General features: G+C 39.8%; 1 protein-coding gene across 1 annotated transcript in view; it reads right to left on the reverse strand.

Moving 5' to 3' along the window:
• The window catches only part of ZNRF3 (zinc and ring finger 3), a 66,635-nt gene that overhangs the window by 29,089 nt on the left and 25,289 nt on the right, over nucleotides 1–12,257 (reverse strand). Inside the window, exon 2 of the mRNA XM_038151944.1 lies at nucleotides 1,668–1,793. Coding sequence (XP_038007872.1) covers nucleotides 1,668–1,793 — 126 coding nt within the window. The remainder of the gene's footprint in view (nucleotides 1–1,667; nucleotides 1,794–12,257) is intronic.

A 12,257-nucleotide genomic window follows, 5' to 3' on the forward strand; every position in this document is an offset into this window, starting at 1 on the left:
TTTTTTCACCTGTTGAAATTGCTACATATAAACTACATTTGGAACTCTATGCCCTAATTCTCTGGACACACTTTATGTCACATCACCATCATTATGCATCAAGGCAGATGCTACAGAGCTCCTGAAGCAAAGTCAGAGTCTGCTGCTCAGCAGGCCAAGCTAACATCAGCAAATACTGAGCTGAACTTACTCTGGAGATGGGTTTGGCTTTGGGGACATGGGGAGTACAGAGAACATGGTGGGATTTGGGAACGCAGCAGTGGGCCAGGTATAGAATTTGAACTGGCTTTTTTGTGCAGGGTGCCTATGCCTCAATCTTTATCCATTTTGCACATCTATTTCATACATAATTTTCAAGAGCCTGACAGATGGCACTGACCAGACTCCTTCCTGAAATGGCTTGCCTCAAGATCAAACTTACTCCTGGAGTTTGCTTATGGATGAGTATGCATCTTTCAGGACTGAATCTTCTCTAATTCCCATCCTTACAAGACCTCATCCTCAGATTTTATCTTTCTAAGAACAAAGAAGCAACACCTAGAATTTCTGTGAAACAAAAACAGTTTCTAAGTTAGGAAAAAAAAAAAAAAAAGCTGTATTATGCTGAAATTCAATAGAAAGGGAAGCCACTTCTTAAAGAGATGTTTTTCACCACGCACCACAAGTTAAACCTGCAGCAACTTTTAGACAAGCAGATGGCTTCCCATTTCCTTGGAAAGGTGAAGTTTTTAGAAGTTTTGTTTATAAATTTACAGAGCCAAGTTTTATGTAAAAAAATTTCAACCCGCTATTTTATTTTCCGCTTGATCCACTGCTAACCTGAAGTCACCAACACAATCCTACCAAATTTAGGCAGCTGGATTTTAGGATGAATCCCTGCTTTGCAGAAGTTTTCAGCTACTCAGTTACTGGTAGAACTTGTGGCCTATGCTCTTTCACACACTCTCAAACCCTCTAGACTTCAAACGCCAACATATAATAACTTCAATACTCAAAAATTCTAAGGCGTGAACAAAAGAAGGTCACCTTTCTGCTTTCTTTTTTAACATATCTAGGAGCAGTAATGGCATATTAGTGACTTTACCCCATAAAACAAAGAGAAAAGTTTTGCACTTAAGATTCCAGTGGCCCCATTCCATGGCAAAATTCAAGGATTATAAACATTTGTAATTTTTTTTGACCAGTACAATAAGATTTGCTTGCTGTTAGAGGTATCTATCCTGAGATTAAAGTGAATAAATCTTTCGAGGTTGGAAAGCTTCTCTTTCCCCAAAAAGAGGAAATTAATGTATGTATTCTCAGAAAATTGTGCCTAAGGAAAACTAGGAAGATGCTTTCATTTCGCTTGCTTTGACCAAGTAAGAATCACAGCTGCAGTTCACCCTTTCTACTCCAATACTGCTCCTGCTAAAAGGCCATTTTTGCTTTCATCTTTCTTAGGTTCCTACAGAGGTCAAAAAGGGAATGCTCAGCTCCCCATCACCACCTCTATCAACTGAGTTAGGACAGCATCTTTCCCTGAGGTACCGCGAGTGAAAATAGGCAAAACAGGAGTATTTTGTGGAGTAAGAGGAACTTTCCCTGGGTTTATTGCTTGCTGACTTTTCTCAGAAAGGGACTAATCCTTCCAAGAAACATTTACATGCAGTCCCAAGCTATCCCCTTACCTTTCCTAAGACAGTGAGGCATGGCTTAGGCTCCAACTCTGGCTGTTCCAATTTCACCACTCCTACCCAGCCATATTCATAGAGGTCTTCCTCATCATTGCTATTACACAGTCCAAGTGGATGCATCTGAAACAGAATCAAAAAGAAACTTTCAGCCAATCATTAGAATTCAAAACCATACAGACATATAAATAAATAAAATGATAAATAATAGATTAAAGTATATTTGTTTTAAGTTAACATACACCAGAATAACTGAAATGTAAGACTGCATATATGAAAAATTCAGTACATTTCTGAAGCATGCCATGAGTACAAAATCTTTGCAATTTTATGTAAGCTGTCATCTTGCTTATAAAAAATCATTTAAGGCTAACAATTAAATGTGATTTTAAGTCCTTTGCTCGGGTATAAAATTCTTAACTACAAAGCCCTCCTTGGTATTGCAAACCACCCTTCCTTGCAAAACGACAGAAATAATACTGTTTGGCAGAGTCCCTTATAAAAGCTTTACACATCATTAAGATCCAGACCCCATGTTTCAGAACCATTATCACCTTCTTTTTTAAATAATTGCACAGTACTAACAGGCTGCCATCCTTTCAAACAAGCCTGTCATGTAGGCCAAAGTAAGATACAAGAAACTTCCTAACCATTGTGAAGCATTCTCTATTGTTTTCTGAACCCAAAAGATGTGGGGGGTAGGGCTATCATGAAGTGAGAAACTTCAGTCTCCTTTCAGACATTTGTATTTCTTACTCTAAGCAACAATATGTCTTTGTTTTAATTTCAGATATTTAATCTGTTCCTCCTTCTTCCAACACTTGGTGTAATTACTCTAATTACAGTAGCTACTCTAATTTTATTATGGCAAGGAGCTTCTTACACATCGTTTGTCTTTTCCAAATTTGCTGTCCTTCCTTAGGATAATGTCTTTGTGTATAAACTAGAGTGTCATTTATCTCACTTCTTATACTGTATACTGTCTTCTCCTTGCTCTCTTTTTCCTTGGATTTTTCTCACACCCTTGCCTGTTTCCCAGGCTTTAACATTCAGAGGTCTTTGAAAAAAAAAGTCCCTACTTCATCCAGTTTAGTGTCTTTCCTTAAATCTCAACTTTATCAAACTAGCTGAAGAAAACCACAAACTGATACCAGCACTATGACAACTCTGCTTTCTGGTAGCAGATTATACTGCTCAATAATTTACATATATATACCCCTCACTAATCCATGCAAAGCAGCACCATGTAATGGCCCCTAATCCTACCATCACTTCTGCATCACCAGCTTGTCGTTTTGTCCTTTTCTCCTTTTCTCCCATGTCTTGTACCCTGACTTCCATTTTGCAAGTGATACAATACATGGAGTGCTATTTATATTATCTTGTGGGGCCCTAACTTTCTGAATAACTTGGGTGATTACTGTAAAATATGGGAAACATGACAGTGAACTGACACAATACAGGGATTTTCCTACCACTTGTTATTTTTCAAGATTCATTACCAATCCATTCCAAGGGAAAAAAAAAAACACACAAAACAGGCCACACTGTACTAGGCAGGCTCTTAATTTAGCCTTTCTCCTTTTTTTTTTCCCTCTAAATGAGTTACTATCACACACTGCTGAGCTGTGACTACCACCTCACCTGGATGAGCAATTTAACTTAGTGCTAAAAGCTTGGGGGAAGTACTATCACTGGAAGATGAACCACTCCATAAACTCAGCATCTGATGGATAAACTCTTCAGCACAGACACAAAAACAGAGGATGGAGTCAGGCAGAGTGCTCTCTCCTCAACTGCCAGGGCAGATATACCAACATAATCAACCCCACAAAGAGTCCATGGGATCCTTTAAGCAAACACAAAGCTTTAATCAATATTAAGCATCTAAAGAAACAGAGAACCATTTCCTTGATGTAATTCCCTTGACATAGGGTGTATCAATTGAGCTTTGAAACCATAATCCATATCTAAGAAGTTTCTAGTTCAAAATCCTTGAAATATGCTGGGGCACTTTGCACATGCCAGAAAGGGTAAAACTGAAACCACGACTCAGGTGCTTTTATCCAAGGTTACAAAATCTGTATACATTGCTGAGGGTCTAAAATAACTTTATAACGAGCTGCAGCAATTTTATGTGGGTTAGTGTTACAGGGCAGACAAACATTAAACCAAGAGATGAAGAATACTTTGCTCTGTAACTCTATCACCTAAAAAGTCCTGATGATTAAAAGAGAACTTTCACCCTTTTGCCCTTTTTTTATGTCTGCCAGGATAAGGCATTATAGTATTACAAAATGCTGTATGAACAACCCAGGATCTTTCTACACACAGTCTTGTGTATAGAAAAGCTTTGGTCCTTTTTTCCCCAACCACAGAATAAATAACAGCTCTACCCACTTTAGTCCACAGAAAAAGGACTAAAGAAGGTAGAAGGCCAAAAGAACAGAAAATTCTTTCCACTGCCACTTTCCTCTGGAATACTGTTATTCTGTACCAGCTTCCAAGTGTGAATGACCCTCTGGATCAGACTCACCAAGCACACTCTGTAGTTATGTCCCTGGAAATCAATATAAACCTGAAAGAGCTTCTTCTCTTCCTTTTACAAACATGTATTAAAGACAAAGAAAAAAAACCAGAATCAGCACCAAGGCCAATAAGACATGGGCTTCAATGACAGAAAACTTTGTGTCCAGAAAAGCACTCCACCACTCTAAGCCACAAGTAGTTGGTAGATTCTGCTTGGATACCACAAGCTTACATTGTAGTGATCTCTGTAGATCATGACAGATAAAATATACTGTAATTTTCCAAACCAGAGATATCAACTAAAAGTGCAACAGTAGCATGTGAATTTAAGAATTCAAGCCTGAAACGCTGGTGTTACTTCTGATTAGGTGCCCACATGGAATGAAACACCATTCACTGGGGCTGATGGTGCTTATGACAGGACTCGTCCAGTGCAAGTGTATGCCATGTTCTCATGGTTTCCTGTCACAACACAAGTGAATTAATCACTGAATCACAGAACACACTAAAGTAAGGCTAAATGAAAATATTAATCAGGACCAGGGAGGATCCAGGGTGTTTCTCCATCACAGACATCTTTTACTTTAAACACACTAAACAAAAGAAATTATGGACAATCTACAATGGCAACAATAAAACTAATTATTTTCTTTGCGGAGGAAAATTATCAGTAGTTTCAAACTGTCACAGTAAAAAGCAAATTCAAAATACTACAGTGCACAAGCCTCTAAAAAGGAGCAGAAGTATTCAGTCTTTTTGTGAAGACTTGAACTCTTTATTGCTGTACAGCCTGAAACAACAGACACCCCATATAGCTTTCCCACCTGGAATGCACTTGGCATGGATTCATCTGTGTCCACATGAATTCACATTCTTTCACTAGACAGGCTTTTGAAATAAAATTTATGAGGTTTTGCAGTGCTCAAAAGAAAACATAAAAAACGAGTCAACCTGAAGAGGAACTCTATCATCAGGGAAAGCTTTCTCCTAAACCAGGTGTAGCCTCTGGTAACTGAAAGGAAGAGAGTTCCTTTCCTGGCTCACCCCAGGTGTATGGAAGCAGAGCCTGATAACTCAGATCAGACTTCAGACACTCCTGGTCCTGCCACTGCTTCCAAGCTCTAGCTCTTGTTTCCTCCTTCCAATCCCTCTTCCCAGGGAAAGCTTTTTCTAAAGGAAGGATCCAAAGTCTGAAGTGTATCAAGGCTCAAGTGAAATTAAGCCAACCAAACAATGTTTTTACAGGAAGCAGAAAAACCATTAGTACAGCTCTGCTGGGAGCTCTGCAGTAAGCATCTCCCCAGTCAAACCAGACTAATTAAACACAAAAAGTGGACTGAGTGGACATGCTTTATTCATAATGCAGTAAGTCACCAAACAGATTTTAAACAAATAACAACTTCATTCACCAAAAAGTACTAGAGGTTGCAGAGTGTCTGATTCAGAGACAATCCAGTGTTTTGGTGCTGGACTCACCAGAAGTTGGATGAAATAGAGACAGGGGAAAAGGGGCACACTCACAAACATAGAAATATTCCTTGGAGATGCAGAGAATTAGAAAACCATTAGGAACTCAAACTGGCAAGAAATGTCAAGACTAACTAGTATATTAACAGCAAGAAGAACTGCAAACAATAAATGCCTGCTATTGAATGGGGCTGGCACAAAGCAGTAACAAAGCAAGCAACCAACAGCTGTAAGGAGGATCAAGTTAGGAATCATCCATGCAAACCTGGCATAAGGTGTCCAAGGAATCAGAGGATGCTTCCAGATGTCTAATTAGAGCTGGCTGCTGTAATTGCAACATCAAGCTCTATTATTTTTCACAGGTGATGGAGATCTTTGCCTGATGCCAGGCAAAGAATGCCACACTCATCTGCAAAATCCAAGAAGGCAGCTCTGGGAAAGCTATCTCCACTTACTCTTCTGTATTGGCACAGTAAGGTGTTACCAAAAACTGATTTAAGGCTCTTGACTGCAATATTCCAACCCAGCATTACTGTCTTCAGCAGAAAGAAAAGGCTCAGGCCTTAACTCCACTGTGTCATGTTGTTTGAAAAAGGCTTCAGTAGAATGTGCCATTACACATGAGCAATCCAAAACTGTACAAATAGGGGGAGGAATTTTTTAAGAACTAAAGAGTAGGGTTTTTTTTAAAGAAAAGTCAGGCATTGCTATTGTTTTTGCAGCCTCATGATAAAACATGAGGGTTTTTATGCTGGCTGCAGCTGGAACACAGCAGCCTTTTTGGAAAAGGTGAAAGCCAGAAGCATTTCCTCATCACTCTGCAGCTTTGCCATGCAGAGAAGAATGTTTATTCCCCAGCACAAGTAGAAAACTCCTCTAGAATATGGTTTCTTTTCCCTTTCAGGCATATTTTTTTCTGTTTTAAAGAAGTACATCCTGCAAAAAACCAAACTGCCACAAAATGTAACATGATAGGACCTGAGCATTTCAGCAGGGCGCTTTTCTTGGCTATCAGTTGTGACCATGCTGTCCAACCCAGTGGTCAGCACTGAACCCACAAGTGGCTTCCACTCAACTTTCTCTACAGCAAGAGCATCAGGCATTCCTGAAATCCTCTCACAGTCCACTTACTCCAGGAAGTATGCCAAAAGGGATGATGAGAAATCCAGTCCATGCTGTAATTGAATGTAAAACCAGAGATACTCGGTTGAACACATCCACCATGCAGGAGAGGCCAGGCAAATTCTACAATGCAGACTGGCCAGTGCTACACAAAGTCCACCAGATCCTCTGAAAAGGAGCAGTAAGTTTTGAAGAGCAGCCAAAGGAGGTTTTGTTAACTAGGGAACCAGATCTTAGCACTGATCTAGTTCATCAGCAAACTCAATTCACCTGTGCCACGGTCCAGCTTCAAATCCCTCAGGAGATGAGGAGAACTGCCTGAAAGACATTCCCAGGCATCCTCCTGCTTAGGACTGTCCCAGCTCAGAGACACTACAGATACCCACAGCATGTGCACAGTAACACATGTTTACAAACCTAAACTCAGCACATTTGCACCAGATTTGCTGCACAAGCAGGGATTGTACTGCCTAAGCCATGCAGCTGAGCCATCTATTGCAACAAGGCAGCTGGACACTAATTATTCCAAACACTGCAAAGGAAGCTCCTGGTCCATTCAAACAGAAAACTGGTGTATTCTTCCTTTAAAACATCTCAAAAAGCAAAACTCCCATGAAAAGATGTACATACTGTAGACAATTGGAAGGAAGAGTTCTTCTCTCAGAAATTTAAGTGCTTTGATTACACTGAGTTCTCCTACCACAGTATTGACAGACCAAAGGAGAACAAAGCCATATTTACAATTGTGGCTTCCCCCCACACTCCTTTAAATTGGTGGAAAGATGCTGGCAAAAGGTGAAGGCATAATGTCACTAAGCATGGGAGAAACTAGAGAGGAAACTTGGAATAAAATGATACCTTCATAAATTACTTTCAGCAGAAGAAGGCCAGCAGCTACATGATAAAACAAAAGAGTTTGTAGCTCTGTAACAAACAAGACAGACTAATTACCAAAATTTTAGACAAAATCATAACTGGCTGGGAAAAGCAGGATTATCTTACATCTCATGAAAAACTGCATTTGTCCCATAGCACTCAAGCAGGGACCAATAACTGAAAATACTAGGTCACTGCCATATAATCTCCTTGGCTTAAGTCAAAGGCCTGATATGGAGTTATCAATACTTTGCAACTAAATTTTCTAGCAGAAAATGGAGTAGGAAGTATGAAGACACCCTGACAAAGGCTGTACAACATAATGGGATTTGTTCAACCTTAGGGAGTGTTTGAGGCCCAGAAAGAATGAATACAATTGTTCAACAACAACAAAACCCAAACAAACAACAACAAAACCAAACAAAACACTTAACCCCAAAGAAACAAACTACCAAACCCAGCTGACGGAAGCTGTTCATGTAAGGAACCCTAAAAGAAATTTCCCTTTGCATTCCCTTGCCAAAAGCACACAAGATGCACACTTAGAAAATTTGGCTGGGATGAAAATTCCAAGACTTTTAGGAGGGAATCAGAAGACAACACGCACAGGTGCACATACCAGAGAAGGTAGTATTTCATTTTACAAAAGCACACAGCTCTGAAAAGTCTCAGAACTATTCATCTGCCACTTGTATTTTAGCAAGGAAGTTGAACAGATTGACAGATCTGATGCTGACCCAATATTTCACAGTACTGTGAGACTCCAGACCAGCAGTGACTGTTCTTTGTATGAGCACACTGATTTGAGATGTCCAAACTCCCTACAGTTCATTTTTCTGACACCTGAACTGGTCTAGATCCTGGCTTTCCAGGCAGTCCTTGATGTAGTAAGAGGTGACCTCTGACAAGAGAAGATATTGTTTTGTGTATTTTGCAATAAGCTACTAACAAGCAGAGCTGGTTTGCTTGCATTCAGGTTTGTGGGGAACTTTGCTGGACAGAGAAGGGTAGGGAAGGAGAGAAAGAGGAGTTAAAAATAACACAAATTATTTCTGTGGCATCATTTGGGTTAGAAACTGAAGATCCAATTAAACAGCAGTATAAGGATATACTAATTATATCTGCAGATCACAGGTACCCCCCACACCCTATTCTTCTAATTTTGGGTGGAATGCTGCACTGAGGCATTCCAGTTGCATGCACAGGTACATCCACATTATTTTCTTCATGTTTGCTGTAAAATACCCTCCAACATATATTACTCCTGCCTTTATTCATCAATATTCCACATCAATGACAACTACCATTCTGCTCTCCTTGCCACATTTCGATTATTAATTTTTCAATTAATAATTTTGAAGATTAATTTCATCAGTGAGAAAATTTGAAAAAGCAGATAGTAGTATTCGTAAAAGTGTGTAAAAACACTGTTACTTACAATGTCCTGTCCTAATTAATCTCACCTGTTCACCTTTCACTGTAGTGAAAATTGGATGTGTATTCCTATGCTTTGTTTAATCCCCTGTAAGTACCACATTTCTTACCCTACAGCTACTGTCCCTATGAGACTCTCATGAAGGATATTGTCAGTATTTAGCAAAGTCTCATTGTCTGGATTTCCAGAAGTAATCAGTGTCCATGCAAAATGTGACCCAGGCACAGAGCTCTAGTGCATCCCCTGCCATCTCACACCACAGGCTTCATTAACAAGGTGATTATAATTGTCCTGTCTCCAAGAGGAAGCATTCAGTGGGGCAAGAGGGAGGGAAGAGGAACAGGGAACATGCACACAGAGAAAGGCTGCACTATAACTAAGAACAATATTGTTCTTAAAAAGAGGGATGGGGGAAGGGAACTAACGTGAGTAGATTGTTACAGAAGAACGCAAAGTCCTTACCACAATACTAATCAAACTTCCTTTGTCCTACATACACATGACAAGCAAGAACTTTGTATTTCTGCCAGAAACTATTTTCCATACGCATGACAACATTTTATCTATATAGAGAGGTAAAAGCCACAGAGGAAAGAAAAAAAAAAAAGAAAAAAGAAAAAAGAAAGGTGAGAATGCAGAAAGAAATGAGGCTTAAAATGCACAACACTCCATTCCATCCCCCTTCCCCTCACGCCAACCTCTCATCTATAATCCAACACAAGAGAGACAACAGGCAAACAGCAAGAGGTCATCTTCAAAGGGCTGGTTGCCAAGGGAGGCCAGTGGAAAGAGCGAAGGCATGTCCTCATCAAAGTCCAGCAGCTGTGGGAGAGCCACAGAGGTGCAGCTTCCCCTGGGGCTGCAGTGAAATTCAGAGATGGAGGATAAAGCTGGAGCTGGCAGTAGAAAGTGGGCAGCTTTGCACTTTGCTTCAGGGGATGCACAAAAGAGAAGGGTTAGGATATTTTAATCCTTCTCTCCACCCATTTTTGCACTCGAGATACTTGAACTGCTGTTTAAACTCATCAAGATACATCGTGTCAAATATGCTGCAGTAGGCAGAAGGCAGCAGCAAGGATCAGCTTTCTACACAGTTCAAAATTAAAATTTTGTCTCAGTGACTATGCTCAGAAGAGGGATGGAAAAGGTACAGCAGATAATACACAGCCAGCTGTAGTTTCATTACTGCTCACAGAAAACATAAATACATCTTCCCTTGGAGCCTGGGAGGCAGTCATACAATAAACACTGCCTGCAAACACTACCCAACAAAATATGTGTTATTTTTCTAGGAGAAACTGTGGAATAACAAATAACAGGCTCCTAGCTACCTGCAATATTTGCATAAAAATTAGAAGCCAACATAAGAGCAATCCCAGACTCTGCTTTTCAGAATTCTCGTAACTCGAGTCATTTTTATTAAATACACATCTAATGACCAAATGTAAAAAATAAGCCCCTAGCCCTCAAATACAGGAAAAGCAACTGCAAATGCAAGCAGTGAAATCTAACAGATTAAGTAAAATCTGAGAGCAAACAGGAATCAAAATTTCTCTATTATGAACAAAAAAATTAAAATTCAAGAAATAATTAAAATTTTAACATTGTAGTTCTCAAAAGCTAGGAGCTACTCTATTCTAGCAAACTCATTTTTCCCTGATAGAACCAGTACTTAGTTACAATTTTCTTTTAAGTGTCTTAATTAGCTGACAGAGCTTAAAAACACAGTTGTTGAATTATCAAGTAATGGCAGGACAGAAATAATTTCATTATATTTACCTCCCACGTCATGCCCAGTATCTTCCCCAAAACAGACAAAGAAGGGAAGCAGCTGGCATCTGCTAAGGATGAGCAGACACACTTCTTGAGCGTGTGTTTTGGAGCATGAAGTTTCAGTTGCTGTCAGCACAGTGGCAGCCTGAGTGCTAATTCAAATGGCACCAAAGCTACATGGCTTGAACAAATCCTCTGGGTTGCAATACAAAAAAGCTGTCAGCAAAAAAGGTTTTAATATTTAGAAAATTTTTGATCGCTACCCTTGACTGCGAGTCAGTTAAGAAGGACCATTAGGGAAGGAAAAGACAGATACAGTCAGCTTTAGTCAGCATGAAAAATAAGTTACCTCAAGGCTGAAATGTAATAGCTCACAGCCTAAAGATCAACTCTGTTCCTCAGTTTAGTATGGGAACTGATTTTTCAATATTTACAAACACACTCTTTCAAGAGTCTATGAACCAGACGATCTCCAGCCAACAGAAAAGTTCCTTCAGCCTGTGCTGCACAAGATGCTCTTTAAAGTTTTTGAATATGATGAAAATTGAACAGCCTAAACTAGAACACGGATTTTGTGTCTTTCAGAGTGATGTGATGGAGACAAACCCCCATCTGAGAGATGTGCTCTCAGGGCAGTGGTGGAATAAGGATTTCCCAGTTCCCAGAGCTCACAGCACGCCCTGAGGCACAGATCCAACAGAGGTGGGATTCCAGCAGTGCCTGCTCTCACTGCCCAGACCAGACTTTCCAGCACCCACTCTTCTTCTCAACACTCTCCCCAGCTGCTCCTCCCACACTGCATTATTTCTAAGGAATTGTATTTATACCTCTGTCTTGATATAAAAGTGTCTGTGCTGCATACTCTGTTCAGTTTTTCCTCATTCCTCTGCCACAAAACACCCAGTTCTGACCCAGTCTACTGCAAATCCCTTCACACATCACTCTCAAGACATTAGAGGAAGAAAAATATTGGAATCAGCTATGGGCATTATGGGTCTTCATTACTTCTTTGTTATGCTGCTATTAGACTATTTAGGACACCTCCCCTTACTTCTTATCTTTGCACAGATTTCTGTGAAGCTTAACTTCTAAGATTTCTAAATTTATAAATAGCTGACTTGAGGATAACTATCATATTCTTGTGTTGAATTCTGTCATAAATTACAAAGCACTCTCCAGGTCTCTACATTTAACTGCAGCTTACGCTGCAATGACCAAAAAATGTTCCAAGAAAATCCTTGTGACAGTTTACAATCTGAAGGTGGTGTTCATCTTAAACTGTTTCTCAAAGTTCACCTTTTGGTCAGATTCTTTACCTTTTATAAGCTATTCTGGTCCAATACACAAACCAGTGAAGTTTACAGAAGTTCTGTTTCCAACTCCAG

The sequence above is a fragment of the Motacilla alba genome, chromosome 15 (genome assembly GCF_015832195.1).
Source record: "Motacilla alba alba isolate MOTALB_02 chromosome 15, Motacilla_alba_V1.0_pri, whole genome shotgun sequence".
Classification (NCBI taxonomy): Eukaryota; Metazoa; Chordata; class Aves; order Passeriformes; family Motacillidae; genus Motacilla; species Motacilla alba.